Source organism: Cetorhinus maximus, chromosome 14 (genome assembly GCF_964194155.1).
Source record: "Cetorhinus maximus chromosome 14, sCetMax3.hap1.1, whole genome shotgun sequence".
NCBI classification, from domain to species: domain Eukaryota; kingdom Metazoa; phylum Chordata; class Chondrichthyes; order Lamniformes; family Cetorhinidae; genus Cetorhinus; species Cetorhinus maximus.
The window spans coordinates 10,603,525-10,621,400 of NC_135892.1; the positions used below are offsets into that span (position 1 = coordinate 10,603,525).

At 43.7% G+C, this 17,876-nt stretch overlaps 1 protein-coding gene across 2 annotated transcripts in view; it reads left to right on the forward strand.

Annotated features, from left to right (window-relative positions):
• Positions 1–17,876, forward strand: part of LOC144690070 (uncharacterized) — a 137,077-nt gene that overhangs the window by 88,520 nt on the left and 30,681 nt on the right. For both annotated transcript variants that reach the window (XM_078557578.1, XM_078557577.1), the window contains exons 9-10: positions 1,122–1,246; positions 10,714–10,783. In XM_078557578.1, the coding sequence (XP_078413704.1) occupies positions 1,122–1,246; positions 10,714–10,783 (195 nt within the window). The remainder of the gene's footprint in view (positions 1–1,121; positions 1,247–10,713; positions 10,784–17,876) is intronic.

The window sequence follows — 17,876 nt, forward strand, 5'->3', positions numbered from 1 at the left end:
CATTGAGAGATGAAGCCTCCTTTGACACTGCACCTCAGACATATTGAGGTAGCTGCTTCACCGCCTGTAAACCCTGGCAGCAGGATAGTGGTGTCTTCTGCGGCCCTTTCCGCCTTGGACTTCCTGTTGGCCCTGCGCCCCTTGCGCCTGCACCTCTCCTCCCAAAGGTGGCTCCCCTGGAGGCTGAATGTACACTCCTGGCCTCCTCCCCCTTCTGGCCCTCCCATCCTCCTCAGAGGAGGTGCTTCCAGTGGAGGCTAAGGGGAGGCTCCCTGAAACCTGCAGGCCCCAAAAAGGATCTTCTCTGTAGAGTGCTGACCTGAAGGTTGTGAGTCCTGTCCACGCAGCTGGTATGAGTTTTGAAGTATTTCTGCTCACACTGGCAAGTATCAGTAACTTTCAAAAATAAATATCTGACTGAGCACATCTGTGACCCCACTCTTATCCCGCCCGTGGATGAGGTTTATACAAATGTGTCCTACCCGCCTGCCCGTTGCGCCTGTGCGCCGACCTGAAAATCGCACCGGGCCCCGTAAATTTGGCCGTCAGTTGGTACCTCATGGGCCTTAAGTGACCCGTTAATTAATGGCGGGCGCACATCTGAGATCATTGCGCGCCCGCCCACCGAAATATCGCGATGGCGCGCGGTGACATCAGGACGCTCGCCCGACGTTACCGTGCGTCATTTCACGTGTGGGGCCCGGGAAAATTCTGTCCCATGAGTTGTTTATTTAGCTTTCCAGTTAGCAACTGTCTCTTCTTACCGAATATAAACTCTCTCATCGCTATCCTCGTACTTATTTTTGTTGCACCTTCCATCTGCAGACATTATGCTTCCTAAAACTGAAATTCTTGCACCCATCCCCGTTCTCTTCCTTCCACGACCCATATGAATATTTCTTGGAGGTTTTGAGATATGCAGCGCTTTGGCAAAACAAATGTTCGCTTTCATTCCAAATGTCATGCCTGCTGTTACTAATCTATCTACTAGTTCGTCCAATCCTTCTTCCATTCCTTGCGATCTGCAAGTCTAACTGATGTTATCATTCACTCCCCAGCGTGCCCCCCCACCATCTTAATGTCAGATTCCTCATACTTACTTCATTTCAAATTTGCCTTAGGATACACTGAAAGTGGTTTCCCTGGATGTAAGACGCCTAGACTCAACACAGCTCTGAGATGTCATCTAATTTCCAAAACTTTGGAGCTAAAACAGAGGAGTGATGGCAGTGACAACAGTAAACAGGTAGGAAATACACAATTATACAATGCACGCTGTACAGTTTAGTAACTGTCAGGACTCGGGGAACAATCATTGCTTTTTCATGGTTGCTGTTATTCAGATACAGGAGAAGGTGATATTTATTGGAAAGTACTTTTTTAGTACTTATAAATATTTACACCCCATCAAACTTCAAAATGCAGACATCACATTTTTACTCTTCATAAATTTTGGCTATTGCTTTGTTACATGTTCCAGATAAAAGTTTTGTGAAGATAAGATTAGAGAATCTAGTATTAAGAGGGCAAACCTGAAAGAACCAATAAAATGGAAAAAGCTTAATCCACTTTATTGGAAAATATCAGTGTTGTATTTGTAATGGTGGGTCTAAAATAACTGTACAAGACCAGTAAAACAATTGCAAATCGACCTTCCTGTCACTTGCCATTTCAATTCAGCATCTTTCTCTCATCACAGTGCTGTTATGGTGCAGAAAGAGGCTACTTGGACCATCATGTCTGCACTGGCTTGCTGACCATTATGACTCAGTGCCATTCTCCTGCCTTTTCCCCGTACCCTTGCACATTGTTTCTATTCAAATAATCATCTAATGCCCTCTTGAATCCCTCGATTGAACCTGCCTCCACCACACTTCCAGGCAGTGCATTCCAGACCCGAACCACTCGCTGTGTGAAACAGCTTTTCTCATATCTGATTTGCTTCTTTTGCAAATCCCTTTAAATCTGTGCCCTCTCGTTCTTGATGCTTTTTACGAGTTGGAACAGCTTCTCCCTATCTACTCTGTCCAGCCCCCTCATGACTTTGAACACCTCCATCAAATCTCCTCTTAGCCTTCTCCTCCCCAAGGAGAACAGTCCCAGCTTCTCCAATCTATCTTCATAACTGAAGTTTTTCATCCCTGGAACCATTTTTGTAAACCTCTCCTGTACCCTCTTCAATGTGTTCACAGCCTTCCTAAAGTGTGGCGCCCAAAACTGTACACAATACTCCAACTAACTAGTGTCCTATACAAGTTCAACATAATCTCCTTGCTCTTGTACTCTATGCCCCTATTAATAAAGCCTAGGATAATATAAGCTTATTAACTGCTCTCTCCACCTGTCCTGCCACCTTTAATGACTGATGCACATATACAGCCAGGTCCCTCTGCTCCTGCACACCCTTTAGAGTTGTATTCTTATTTTATATTGTCTCTCCATGTTCTTCTGACCAAAATGAATCACCTCACACTTCTCTGCATTGAACTTCATCTGCCATCTATCGGCCCACTCCACCAACTTGTCTATGCTCTTTTGAAGTTCTACATTGTCCTCCTCACAGTTTACAATGCTCCCAAGTTTTGTATTATCTGCAAACTTTGAAACTATCCCCTGCAAAGCAAGATCTAGATCCTTAATATATGTCAGGAAAAGCAAAGGTCCCAATATCGGCCCCTGGGGATCTCCACTACAAACTTTCCTCTAGCCTGAAAAATATCCATTAACCATTACTCACTGTTTCCAATTACTCAGTGTGAGAATGAATGTTTTTTAAAAAATATTTTTTGGGAGTATTGTGTTATTCTGTGAAGAGGGCTGTGTGTGTAAATGATTTGATTAAGCTGAGGAAAAGTCACTAGAGACACGTTGTCTGGGAGCTATAAGACATGAAAGGATAGAGACGTGCATTTGTGATGAGGTATTATGGTGGATTTGAGGTACAAGTAAATAGGTTGGATCTAACATTTGCATTTTCAGATAAGTTGAGAGTTTGTTTGAATATCAAAGGGAAGTGAGAGGTAATAAGAAACATTTTTGCATCCTACAGGAGTAAGATGGGTAACATGGGTAAACAGAAGAGGGTATGTTACATTTTATTGACCTGAAAACAGAGACATAATAGAAATATGAAAGTTTTTATATTTGGAAGGATCTGAGCTTCAAAGAGGTGTGAGAACAATGGAACCTGAGATGAAAGCCGGGAAAAGTATCTTAGAGTTTCTGTGGAGAGCTTAGGGGTTGGCTGTTGGCTGTTGGCTGTTGGCTGTTGGCTGGGTTAGGAAGACCTGGAAACAGCTCTAGGCTAGGAGAAGATGCAGTTTGAATCCGCCATCCAGTCAAGCAAAAATGCCTTGGCCTGCAAAATGTAGTCTTGTTCTGAAGTTTTGAGTTTCCACAGCAGAGTGAAAGAGAGTTTAAGAGGTTGTGTGGTTTGCCTTTAGCTGCAGTAGTTTGCCTTGGGTAATATTACTGGATTTTTATAGTTAAACATCTGTAAGGGAGTGTTGCCTGGAAGGTGTTTATTTGTGAGTCCAACCAAGTAGGAGTCTTTTGGGGGATGTTTTGTAAGACTAATTTTAATTGTGTAACTGTAATCTTGTGTGCTTAAGTTTTCTTCTTGTTAATAAAACTCTTACTTTTAATTTTTTAAATCCCAGAAGTGTTTCTGGACTTCTTGCTGCTGAGATCAGTATGTTTTCTCCTCATTTCCAGAGTGCAAAAAAAAAGTATGGTCCATGATCCAAGTTTCCCTCTGAGATGTAGTTTGCTCAGCAATTAACATCTGCTGTGGTCATAACATCAGCCAATTTTGTATCGATGTTGCTATTGTCCCTCTTATTTCACGAGCAATAACTTTTCTCACAAGCCTGTTGTGTGGCACTGTACCTAATGCCTTTTGGGGGTCCAGGTACACCACATCAACGGCATTACCTTCATCAACCCACTCTTATACCTGATGCTCATATTTCTACCTTGCCCTGTTACAATGGGCATGAACATCCATGGAGTGGCAATCACACTTGGATTGCCACCCCGCTCCTAGTTTCTTAGCTGGAAATCCAGCCACTCCTTTCTTGCCCAACCTTCTGATTCAGGCCAGCAAAAACTGAGTAGGGCAGCACTCCTGAGGCCTTCAGTCAAGGGATGGAGAGTCGGAGGTAAAGAAGCCATGCTTTCTTTTTTACAGCACTCGCTGTCATAAATCAGGTAGGTTTAAAGGTCCTGCCACTTTCAGAAACCAGAGAGAAGATAAGTTTACAAGGAAAATGGTTATGATTGGGGGTGGGGGGTGGTGGGGGTGGGTTTTGGGTGGTTATTGGAGGGGGGAGCTGGGTGGTTAGTGGTGGGGTGAGGTCGGTCTGGAGGGGTTCGGTTTGTCAGTTTGAGGGATGGGGAGCAGGTGCTTAGTGGAGAGTGGGGGGGCTGGGGTGGTTGGATGGTTGAGGGGTTGGCAGGGGGGTGTTGGGTGCTCAGGTTGGCAATTGAATGGTCAGTGAATGTTGGAAGTCTGGTGGTTTGGGGAGTCAGGTGGTCAGTGGGGGTTCCGTGGGGGGTTGGAGGGTGGGGAGAGTCCTGTGGGGAGTCAATATTATAGTTACCCAGGAGTTCAAAGTGCTTTTAATTTTTCTAACGTTTTCTGGGTAACTATTGTGGTAAGTCAGGTGGAACCATTTGAAGTTTAATCGTACTTTCAGGTGGTTCCAATTGCAGGACAATTGGCTAACAGAAGTTAGAATTTCCTGGGCAATTGCCATGCAATCCTTAACCTGGGGACGTTGGATGGGGGGTGGCGTGTTCCTCAGTGCATCTTTCGGGTAACCGGCCCCACTTGCCTTTCCAGTTAAGATGCCTAGAAGCTCGGAAACCACGGGCCAATGTTCCACCTCATCTTCCGATTGGGCACTTTGCAGCCTTCTGGACTCAACATTGAGTTCAACAACTTCAGACCATGAACTCTGTTCTCCATTTTGATTTTTTTCCCCCCCAGGTGCCTGTCTGTATCTTGTTCTCATGTTTTTGCTTTCAGACAGTGCCAACCTTTTATCTGCTATTAACACATTCTGCTATTTTCCTTTCGAGTCTAATATGGCTTCTTCAGAACTGAGAAGGTGGGAATGTGATGGGTTTTATGCTGTTGAGAAAGGGGGCAGGGTCAGGTGGAGAAAAAGAGAAGGTCAGAGATAGGTTAAAGGGCAGGAGAGACTAAATGACAAAGATGCCATGGAACACATGACCTTTATTGCTGACCTTTGTTCTGCTATTAATACTTACTCTGGACCAAACCTTTAGTCTTCAATACTATCATTACCAATTCTTTTGTTTTGTGTTCCATGACATCTTTTGTCATTTAATCTCTCCTGTCCTTTAACCTATCCCTGACCTTCTCTTTTGCTCCACCTGACCCTCCCCCCTTTCTCAACAGCATAAAACCCATCACATTCCCACCTTCTCAGTTCTGAAGAAGTCATATTAGACTCGAAACATTAGCTCTGTTTCTCTCTCCACAGATGCTGTCAGACCTGCTGAGTTTCAACAGCATTTTCTCTTTTCATTTCAGTAAAACAACTCACTGTCTTTGCCAGTCAGAAACTGCCCAAATCTCTTTCCTTGTCTACTCAACTTTCTCCACTTGATTAATTTCAGCTCTTTCTACTTTTTCCTCCATCACTGCTGCTGTCTCCTCTTGGCTTCAGTCTCACAATCACACAGAGAATGAAGAGAGGATAATGCTGCCCTTGAGAAGGAGGTTCACTGGGATGGTATCAGGGGTAAAAAGACTTCATGTTTTGTGGAGAGACTGGAGAAACTGGGGTTGTTCACCTTGGAGCTGAGAAGGTGAAGGGGTAATTTTGTAGAAGTGTTCAAAATCAGGAAGAGCTTTCGTAGAGCAAATGAGGTGAAACTGTTTTCAGTGGCAGGAGGGTCAGTAACCAGAGGGCACAGATTTAAGATAATTTGCAAAAGAACCAGAGGTGACATGAGGGGAACAAAATGATGCAGCAAGTTGTTGTGATCTGGAATATGCTGCCTGAAAGGGCAGTAGAAGCAGATTCAATAGGAGCTTTCAAAAGGGGAAATTGGATAAATACTTGAAGAGGAAATTTTTGTATGGCTACTGGAAAAGAGCAGGATAGGTGGGACTAATTCGATTGCTCCTTCATGGAGCCAGCACAGGCACGATGGGCCGAATAGCCTCCAAGTCCTATGATTCTATGTATCTTTTGTGCAGGAAAGGAAATAAACCTCTTTCACTGATACTGAGAATGCTGAGATTGTTCTGTTCCATCATCACAGGCACAGTCATCACATGACCCCCTGTCTCCAAGTGCCACACCCACACACTCCAGCCATTGGCTGCCCCACACTTACATACTCATGAGTGCCTGCCTTCCCATGGGCAATTAATAAGTGAATATACTCGTGGCGATTAGCCAATTGGAAGATTCCTGAGCCATGCATGGCCAATATTTTTATAACTAATGAACTATACAAAAAATGCAATTGGGAGAAAAGTTTGTTACTAGTGGACATGTAGGGATGGAGGACATGCAGGGGGCACAAGGAATGATCCCTGTAACTGAATGGAGAGGTCTGAGGCTCACCTAATAGCGTAACTCTCTTCAGTATTTTAAGATGTTTGACATCAGGCCCTTTGCCAGTTACTACTTTTAAGTATGTTAGGTTGAATGGTAACCACATGAATTAGGAGCAGGAGTAGGCCATTAGACCCCTTGAGCCTGCTCTAGCATTCGATAAGATCATGGCTGACCTGATTTGGCCTTAACCCCACTTTCCTGGTACCACTCCCGCAGAATTGTTACACTCTTGTACCACCTTTACCTCTTATAAATTCCTATGTCACCATATTTATAATTGAAACTGCCTATGTAAACTTGTCACGCTGTAATTGCACCCTCTTGCCACCGCTGGCACTGTAGCACCCTAGTTCTGCGTGTCTCAGCTTCTTTGCCTGGGCTACAAAGTAACCCCTCTGATCCAACCAACACCACATCTCTATTTTCTTAATGCAGTAAATTGTGCCAGTTGATTAGAAATAATGACGTGAAATCAAGGTATTTGACAAAACTAAGGACTGTACACATGCCTCTAAAGCGGACGCTGAATTATGTCTATGTACACGTCCAATTATTCCTGACCTTCCAACCCCCTCCTTCACCTGAAGATGATATGCTGTCTTGACTCCTCGTTTGCAACACTGTGGGAGATTGATTAATGGTAGCACTTTGTGCACAGCCTGTCTTTAACAAATGAGAAGATCGCAGTGGGCTGTATGTCACCAACAGGTTTAATCCCAAAAATAGGCTGATGAAAAGATGAAACAGAGGTTATTGAAATATTAGTCTCCCATAAATCTTTATAGATATGAAATAGCCACATAAACCAGCCTGCAACCTCAAAGATACTGCTGTCCTACATTGACATGAGAAACAAAAATAAATTAACTGCCGCGCATGTGTTTTCTTAATTACCACAATTATAACTTAATGGTGGGCCATTACTAAGGTTAATTTTATGCATAAATGTAAACCAGCTTTGTGGAAGGAAAAACACTGACTCGCTGGATCATGTCATTCGTTTCACCCTCTCCCAAGCCTGGTCCTGGCATCTTCTATTTTGTTTAAGAGTCAACCTCCTGAGTTGCTGCACTTGGGGATTCAAGAGGATGTTTCAGGTCAAACAAGGCTAGAAGGTTGAGCGATAATTGAACTAAGGTTGGGGGGTGGGTAGAGGTAGATGGAAGAAGGAGTTGTGCAGGGAGAGTGGGAGCCTGGGGGAAGGAAGAGCGGAGGATGGGGACAGGAGAATGTGTAGACTGCAGACAATCTCAGCCGGGAGGTGGGGTGAAAGACGGCGAGGCTAAAAATACATCAGCTGGGGAGGAGGAGGGGGGTGCTGGAGCGGCAGGAAGCATTGGCCATTAAACTCTTTCAGCAAGGCGGGAGGGAGGGCAGTGGGGTGGGATTGCAAAAGGTCAAAAGCCACCTGAGTGTGGGAATCATGGGCAGACTAGAAGATAAACAGTCACAACAGGAAGTGAGCCAGGACAGTAACTCAGATTGGAGCAGATAGATGGGAACACCGCCACCGGGAAGTTCCCCTCCAAGCCACTCGCCATCCTGACTTGGAAATATGTCATCGTTCCTTCACTGTCGCTGGGTCAAAATCCTGGAACTCCCTCCCTAACAGCACTGTGGGTGTACTTACACCACATGGACTGCAGTGGTTCAAGAAGGCCGCTCACCACCACCTTCTCAAGGGCAACTAGGGATGGGCAACAAATGCTGGCCCAGCCAGCAATGCCAACATCCTGTGAATGAATTTGAAAAATGCAACGGGCTGGTGCTGAGTATAAAAACATGTGTGTGTGTGTGTGTGTGTGTGTGAGGAAGATCAGAAGCAAATATACCTATCCAACCTAATCTTCAATGTTATCCTCGTTTCCAACTTATTCACCAACCCTGGAAATAAATCCCCCGGCCTCTTTTTGTAAAGGTCTTTCTCATGCTACAATTAATCAATAGCACTTTTTCTAGGTTCCTCAGCTTGCTGGGAACAGTCAGCTTCTATTTATTTTGTCCCATTCTTTCATAAGAACTAAGGGAGTGCTGCACGGTCAGAGGTGCTGTCTTTTGTTAGAGAGAGGCCCTGTCTGCCCATGCAGGTGGATGCAAAAAATCTCATGGCACAATTTTGAAGACGAGCAGGGGAGTTCTTCCCATGGTGTCCCGGCCAAAATGTATCCCTCAATCAAAATCAAAAAACAGATTACCAAGGTCATCGCCGTTTGTGGGAGCTTGCTGTGTGCAAATTGGCTGCAGTGTTTCCTACATTACAACAGAGACTACACTTCAAATCTGTGTACCCTCGGTGACTGACCCTTCTGCGACTGGAAGCAGACTGTCTTGTACAGTTGGCGCAAATCAATTTTTTAGAACAATATTACTGATGAATTTGAAAATAACTCTCGGCAGCATTATTGACTGATTAATTCCTGAAACGCTCCCTTGAGATTTTATTGATCACTTTCAGTGAAAGAACTTTTCATCAACGATCCAGCGACAGGCTGGAAGGCCCAATCATCATAATTGGGACGTTTGTCACAAGTGCTTTGTTACGTCAGTGATTTTTATCCTTCTACCGATTCTGGGAAAGGCTGTTCCATAACAAGAAACCGTTTGCCTGCATTGCTGTTGTCCAGTCTCGACTTTCAACATTTGATGGCTTTGGTTGAAGAGCTGAGTTTATTATAATACGATTAGAGTTTTACAGTCAGATGGAGAGAATGCTTAAAGCATTCTGGTTCATTCAAAACATCTTTGTGATTATTCCTGACTTCCAGCCAATGCTCGTATGACACCCCTTGTTTGTTTAGGTTGACTGATTTTCCAGCTGCATAGAAATAGAAATTACTTGCTTTCAACCCCATTTGGCCAAGTATAGGCCTCCTTATATTTATAGAACATTTACACCAGAGTAGACTGAATTTCACCTTATTAGCCTGAATAGGATTTAACCTTCATTCCCCCCCACACATATCCCACTTGAGTGTTTCCTGCTTGTGCCAGGATGTGAAGTTAATCTTACATTCAACAATATTTTCTTCCAAACCCACATGGATGCACTTGTAGATTAATAAATGATTGGCACACGGGTGAAAAGTGAAAGTAAAAGATACTCAAACATTGAAATCATGAAACAAGCAATCTTACCCTTAAAGCAACAGTTATTATGGAGATCAGGAAAGATGTAAGAAGTCTATATCCTTGTCAGAAACAGGGATACACTCCTCCATTAACAAACTGAAAATTTGAACATATTTATTTGGCAATATTTTGGACAGATTTTTCAAGAATTTTATAATTAATGAACATCCTTCCTTGATTAATATATATACTACGACCACAGATTTCTTATATGCAGGATCACAGTATTTTTTATTCATTCATGGGATGTGGGCGTGTGGTGAGCTGCCTACTTGAACCACTACGGTCCATGTGGTGTAGGTACACCCACAGTGCTGTTAGGAAGGGAGTTCCAGAATTTTGACCCATTGACAGTGAAGGAACGGCGATATAGTTCCAGGTCAGTGTAGTGTGTGTCTTGGAGGGGAACTTGCAGGTGGTGGTTACTACTGCCCACTGCCCTTCTAGATGATAGAGGTCATGGGTTTGGAAGGTGCTGTCGAAGGAGCCTTGGTGAGTCACTGCAGTGCATTTTATAGATGGTACACACTGTGCATCAGTGGTGAAGGGAGTGAATGTTGAAGGTGCCAATCAAGCAGTCTGCTTTGTCCTGGATGGTGTCAAGCTTCTTGAGTGTTGTGGGAGCTGCATTCATCCAGGCAAGTGGGGAGTATTCAATCACACTCCTGATTTGTGCTTGTAGATGGTGGACAGGCTTTGGGGTGTCAGGAGGAGAATTCCCAAGGCAGAATTTTACGACAGCGGGATTTTACGTTCCTGCTGAAGTCAATGGGGTTTAGAATGTCTCGCCACATTTTACAGTCCTGTCCCTGCCAAAACGGGCTGTAAAATTCTTCCCCCAGTCTCTGACCTGCTCTTGCAATCTGTTCTCTGTGTTGTGTTGTATGTTTCCAAAATGTTTGTTGCTATGAGTAACTTTGTACAAAAGCAATCATTACAAAATGGAAAATTTAAATTGAAAATGCTGATTCCTTTCTGCTTCCAGGTGCCCCCGACAGCTACAGTGAATGGCACTGGTGTGACAAATGGATCAGGAAGGATATATGCATTGAAAAGTGAGACATTCTTATAACATACTGTCTGTTTACCTCCACCAGTATTAAAATTTGTTGTTTACACTGTTTTTTGCTGCAAAATTGAAAACAGGTTTGTGAATTGTGTTAAGGTGAGTAACATCAGTGCTGGGGAATAGATAACTTAGAAATCCAAACCTGGTTTCTCCTTTGAAGTATTCCATTTTGGAGTGGATTTGGGGAATAAAAAATTATTCTCAGGAACTACTGCCTCAAAAAATTGGAACCTGAATAGTCCTCACAAAACAAGCAGTAGCAACACATCACACTTCCACAGTTTCTTTGACATCGAAATAGTCTCAAGGTGTGTTTGAGGGGCATAAACAGATGAAAATAGATGCCAAACCAAAAGAGGAGTGATCAAATGCTTGGTGAAAGAGGTAGGTTTTAAGGAGGGTGTTAAAGTAAAAAAGGGAGGCGGAGAGTCACAATCACAGTCTCAGTCGCAAACTCCGTCCTCTTGCCACCAATTCCATCCCCCTCCTTGTCAACTGTATTAGGTTGAACCAGACTGTTTGCAATCGCGGTGTCATATTTAACCCCAAGATGAGCTTCCAACCACATACCCTTGTTGTCACTAAGACCACCTATTTCCACCTCCTTAACATTGCCTGACTCAACCCCTGCCTCAGCTCATCAGCTGTCGAAACCCTCATCCATGCCTTTGTTACCTCTAGATTGGACTAGTCCAACACTCTGTGGCTGGACTCCCACATTCTTTCTTCATGCTTTTGCTGCCCGTTTCTTAACTTGCTCAAGTTCTATTCGCCCATCACCTCTGTGCTCACTGACCCACATTGGCTCCTGGTTAAACAAAGCCTCCATTTTAAAATTCTCATCCTTGTTTTCAAAACCCTCCATGGCTCCTCCCTTCCCTATCTCTGTGAGCTCCTCCAGCCCCTCAACCCTCCGAGATATATCTGCTCCCCCAACTCTGGCCTCTCCCGCATTCCCTGATTTTAGTTGCTCTACCATTGGCAACCGTGCCTTCAGTGCTCTGGCTCCACAAAAATACTGCTCACTGAGGCCTAAACCTTTCTCTCTCCCAACACCACCCCCCATCCCACCCTAACCACCTTCCCCCCCTGCTGCCGATACACAGAAGCTACCAGTGGGCTCATTGGGAGTCACCGTTCTGGTGCCCCAGAAGGCAAATTGAGCTGTTCCTGGTTGGCGCAATAGTCAGTAAGCATTTGCTTTTGCCTGCTAAGGTAAACATTACAAGCTCCGGACTTTGAGAGATCCAACCATTCTGCACTCTTGTTGCATAGATACTCACTTCTCAGCATCATGTTCTCACGGAAACAAAACTTACAAAGGCACTGCAGGGTTCGATTATTCTGTGTTTGATTATGTGAGTCTGGTAACTGATCTATGCTCACTGTGCTTGATTGGTTAAGTCTGGCTGTGGACTCAGAGCAAAGTGAACAGGCACCACAGAAGCTGCTAGATGCTGGGCTGTGAGCATGAGTCCAGACATCTTGTGATTGCAGAGATATTTTAAAACTCTTGTAAATAAACCTGTTGCACACTGAGAAAGTATTGCCATATTTGCATTGTTCTGAGATGTATAAAATATATACAGCAAACTGGGGTGAAACAGAACAGGCAGCCTGCATGGCAGGCCAGGAAATGAGTTTGCGCTGAGGAAGGCTAATGTGGAACAGCTGCAGGAGTCTGGAAATGTTGCTTTTAGTAGAAGAAGGGAAGCACAGAACTATCAGAAATGCACTATTCATTAGAAGACCCTTTCAGTTTATAGGGTCACTGCTATGTACCTCCATCTATTTGTTGTTTTCTGGTCTATCATTTCTCCTTTGCTTATTTTCTTCTGAGTTTATCCCATGCCTGGAGCAAAACAAATGTCAGAACAATGACTTGGATGCTCCCTGCTCATTTGTCATGATCCACACATCGAGATTGTATTCCAGTTGACATTTCAAGTTTAACTATCCATGTCTCTTGTTTACAAAGAAGCTGCAAGGAGACAGGATACAGGGTAGGAATCCCATGGGGTCTAATTTCAGGGATAGAAGGGGCATTCTGCCTCAACCAGGAGACCTGCGGCTAGTCTAAAATTGAGCCCTGTTAGTATTACCCTGTCAAGTTGTTGCACTGGCAGAAGAATGGAAAGGGGCCGATTGTGGGCTGGTAGTTGGCCTGCAGGAGTGGTGTGGAGAAGGGAGAGGCGGCCCTCATGCTCTTACTAGCTCCACATCGTATCTTTTATTCAAAAACGCAACTCAATTCTTGGTGGTGGCTGCCTGCTGGAGCACATTCAGGTCTGGAAAGCTAGAGAAAAGCAGACCTGAAGCTTAAGGGCAGCCCAATTTCCCTGAGGCCCTAAAACAACTGGTAGGCCCCTCACTAGCATATGCTAGGGGCCCTAATGCTTGTTTTAAGTGATCGCCTCAGATACTTTAATGATAGCCCAGTCCAATAGTGGGTCTGATGTCTCTCAGGACATAGGAACAGGATGAGGCCATTCAGCCCCTTGCGCCTGTTCTGCCATTCAATGAGATCATTGCTGATTTGCACCTTAACTCCGTTCACCATTTTGCTAGCATTTATTGTTTTTTTGTGGGCAGGACACATTTTCCACACTTTGCATGAAGAATACTTCCGTCCAGTGCAGGACTTTGGTGCTGAAATTGGCACTTATTGTAGTTGTTTTATGCCCTTAAATGGGCTCATAATGGTCCAACTAATACCCCCATATGTTTTGTTGAGGATTCAAAACCCTCCAGAAGATAAAGATAAAGAAAACAAAGAATTGGAAACAGAAAATTCTTGTAATTGAGTAGGTCAGTCAGCATTTGGAAAGCCAGAAATCCCAGAAATGTGTTGGACAGAGATCCTTCACTGGATGCAACGGAAAATGTCACAGCAACCAGATTCTTTGCTAATTTTCCACCCAAGTCCCACAGTTCATTGGGAAATGACACAATGTCGTTAACAGAAATTGTAATGGGGAGAAAAAAGCATTATGTTTAGTCATTTACGTAAATTCCTTGACTGTTTTTTGCACAAATTTACCCAGCTCCCTCCTGATAACTGCCCTTGTAAAATGTTTCTCTACTTCTATATTTCTAGTTATTTTGAAAATATGAGGGGCTAGAAATTCATCAGCAGCGCGGGATGGACAGTATTGCACCAGCTACCCATTATACACAGTGTCTGGTTTTTAATTATATTGACGGCAGTGGAATTGAATCTCAGATGCTACATAGAGTGGGCAGTCAGTATCGTACTGCCGATCCTGCCTCGCTGCCTATTACGCATCTCTACCTTGAAAATTTATATCTGTAACCCATTGCGTTAGTGCAGCGAAAAATTAAAGAAGGCTACCTAAATGTTGAAACTCACACAAAATGTTCACCTGAGAATATTTTCTTAAACCGGGAGCAACACTTAGTAATTGTAGCAAGGTTCACAGTGGGTGTCAGCAATTGCCTGCAGTCATTTTCTTTTATTAGCACAGAATCCATTTTGCAGAGTCACCGGTGAATTGAATTACATTTGTTCCTTTACCCTTTAGCATGTACTTTTCAGTGTTGTGGCCAAAAGGTATGACAGTTCCATTAGAAATCAGTTAACTCCTCCAACATAACTGCACGATGATAAAAGGGGATAAATATTGTCAGGCCACAAGGGCTGAATAATATAATTGAAATGCCCTCCCGCACAACTGCTGAAAGCAGCAACATACATCTTCCATTGTTTTCTCATTACTTGTGGCTACAGTCTCAAAGTTATTAACCTTTTCAATTGTGTACCATCCATTCTGGGATAGAATTGTTATCTGCTGGAGAGGTCATGGATAGATTTTTGTCTGCATAAGATAAATTTGTTTTTCTCTGGATGTTGGTGTTCATAAAAACATAAGAGATAGGAGCAGGAGTTGACCATTCAGCCCCTCGAACCTGCTCCCCCATTCAATAAAGCCGTGGCTGATCTTCCACATTAATTCCACTCTCTCAGCCATAACCCTTGATTCCCTTTACTACCCCAAAGCTCTATTATCTCTGTCTTGAATATACTCAATGACTGAGCATCCACAGCTCTCCGGGCTAGAGAATTTCATAGATTGATAACCCTTTGAGTGATCACATTTCTCTTCATCTCAGTCCTATGGTCGCCTTTTCAGCTTTGTAGATACAGAGCATCAACTGGGCAGGGAAAAACCTCAAGGAAGACATTAAAGGATAGGATATTAAAGGAAACAGCTGCAGAGATAGTGGGTGCACTGGTAGTAATCTTCCAAGAGTCCTTAGATTCTGGAAAAGTCCCAGAGGATTGGAAAATTGCCAATGTAACACTCTTATTCAAAAAGGGAGGGAGACAAAAAACAGCTAACTATAGACCAGTTATTGGGAAAATGTTAGAGTCTATTATAAAGGATGTAATAGCAGAGTATTTAGAAATCCATAATATAATCAAACAGAGTCAGCATGGCTTCATGAAGGGGAAATCATGCCTAACAAATTTATTAGAATTCTTTGAGGAGGTAACAAGCAGGATAGATAAAGGGGAATCAGTAGATGTAATATATTAGGATTTCCAAAAGGCATTCGATAAGGTACCACACATAAGGCTACTTAATAAGCCAAGAGCCCATGGTGTTGGGGGCAGTATATTAGCATGGATAGAGGACTGGCTAACTAATAGATGACAGAGAGTTGGGATACGGGGGGCATTTTCAGGATGGAAAACTGTAATTAGTGGAGTGCCACAGGGATCAGTGCTGGGGCCACAATTATTTACAATATATATAAATAACTTGGATGAGGGAAATGAATGTACTATCACCAAGTTTGTGGATGACACAAAAATAAGTGGGAAGGCAAGTGGTGAGGTTGACACAAAGAGTCTACAAAGGGATATAGACAGGTTAAGTGAGTGGGCAAAAACTTGGCAGATGGAATAAAATGTGGGAAAATGTGAGGTTATGCACTTTGGCAGGAAGAATAGAGGAGCTGAATATTACTTAAATAGAGAAAGATTGAAGAAAGCTGCAGCACAGAGGGATTTGGGGGTCCTCATGCATGAATCCCAAAAAGCTAGCATACAAGTTCAGCAGGTAATAGGTAAGGCAAATGGAATGTTAGCCTTTATTTCAAAGGGAATGGAGTATAAAAATAGGGAAGTCTTGCTAAAACTATACAAGGCACTAATTAGACCACACCTGGAATACTATGAACAATTTCGGTCCCCTTATCTAAGGAAAGATATACTGGCATATAGAGGCAGTCCAGAGAAGGTTCACTAGGTTGATCCCGGGTATGGAGGGATTTTCTTATGAGTAGAGGTTGAGTAGGTTGGGTCTGTACTCATTGGAGTTTAGAAGAATGAGAGGCGACCTTATTGAAACGTATAAGATTCCTAGGGGGCAAGACAGGGTAGAGAGGTTGTTTCCCCCTGTGGAGAGTCTAGGACCAGAGGGCATAATCTCAGAGTAAGGGGGCACCCATTTAAAACAGAGATGAGGAGGAATTTCTTCTCTCAGAGGGTAGTGAATCTGTGGAATTCTTTACCACAGAGGGCTGTAGATGTTGGGTTGTTAAGTGTATTCAAGGCTGAAATAGACAGATTTTTAATCAGTAAGGGAATCAAGGGTTATGGGGAAAAGGCAGGAAAGTGGAGTTGAGGATCATCAGATCAGCCATGGTCTCATGGAATGACAGAGCAGACTCAATGGACCGAATGGCCTAGTTCCGATCCTACGTCTTATGCTCTCATGGTCTAAGAGCTGCGTAATTGTAATACCGTTGAGTTAACACAATGTGGCAGAGGTATGCGCTCTTCACTTGTTCTGAGACTGTGACCCCTGGTTCTAGACTCTCCAGCCAGGGGAAAGAGCCTTTCAGCACCTACCCTATCAAGCCCTTTCACCTCTCAATCTTCTAACCTCTAGAGAGTATGGGTCCATTATATACTATAGCCCTTATATATAGGTGTTAATCTAACTCTGTAATGTAGATGTTTTTAAATGGTTATCTTGCAGTGATGAAGAATTTTTGAGAGAACGTTTGAATGCCTTCCAGAATTTATAATGGGTTAGAATGAGCCCATGAATGACTGGATCATGGAACGGCTTATTTATAACCTTCAGAGAAATAACCCATGTCAGTTTTTGATGTGAAAGTAACCTACTTAGATATTCTTTTATAAAGCAAATTACAATAATCTCTCACGAAAAAGCTCAGTCGCACATTATAGGGCAGAACTTTCGTTAGTGATTTACTATGCAAAGCACTTAATGTGTTTGACCCAAATTTTTCTCTACTTCAAATGGACTTGCTAACCTATTTCTTTTTAACAGATTTTTATATGTTAAAACACCAAAGTGAGGAATTAGGCACCGACTTGTTAAGTGTTTGTAATGTAATGTTATCAGCAATCATTTTTACTCTTAGTACCCAAAAATCTATTGACCTCTGTCTTGAATATACTCAACTTAACATCCAGAGGTCTGTGGGCTAGGGAATTCCATACATTCAAACCCCCTGAGTGGAGCGATTTCTCCTCATCTCAGTCCTAAATGGCTGTCCCTCTTTCTAAAAATGTGACACAGTGGGCGGAATTGTCCCAGATTTGCCCAAAGTGCAGGAGCGGGCGGGGAAAAAAGTCATTTTACCTGCCAGCTGCAATGGCGAGTTTTTGTGCCATATCCTGCCAATCCTGCCTCATTATTCATGCATTCCCGGGAAACATGCTGTTTTGATGCCGGGAAGCCTCCGATTTGCCCGTCACACCCCATTACCTCACTGCTTCCTCAGGCAGGGTGCCACATTTAAACAGCAGCTGCGCACACACTTCTCAATGCTTGCAGCCCAGGACTGCTCCGGTGAAGATATGGCCCCAAAAGCCAAGAAGAGCGCAGCCCCCCGATTCAGTGACGTATCCCTGGGACCCCTTCTGGACGTGTGGAGGCCCGCCGTGATGTCCTCTACCCCCAGCGCTGGCCGCAGGAGGCCCATCAGTCTCACCACTCCGGCTTGGGACATGGTGGCAGAGGTAGTCAGTGCCAACGCTGCACACAAGAGGTTGGCCATCTAGTTCAGAAAACGGATGA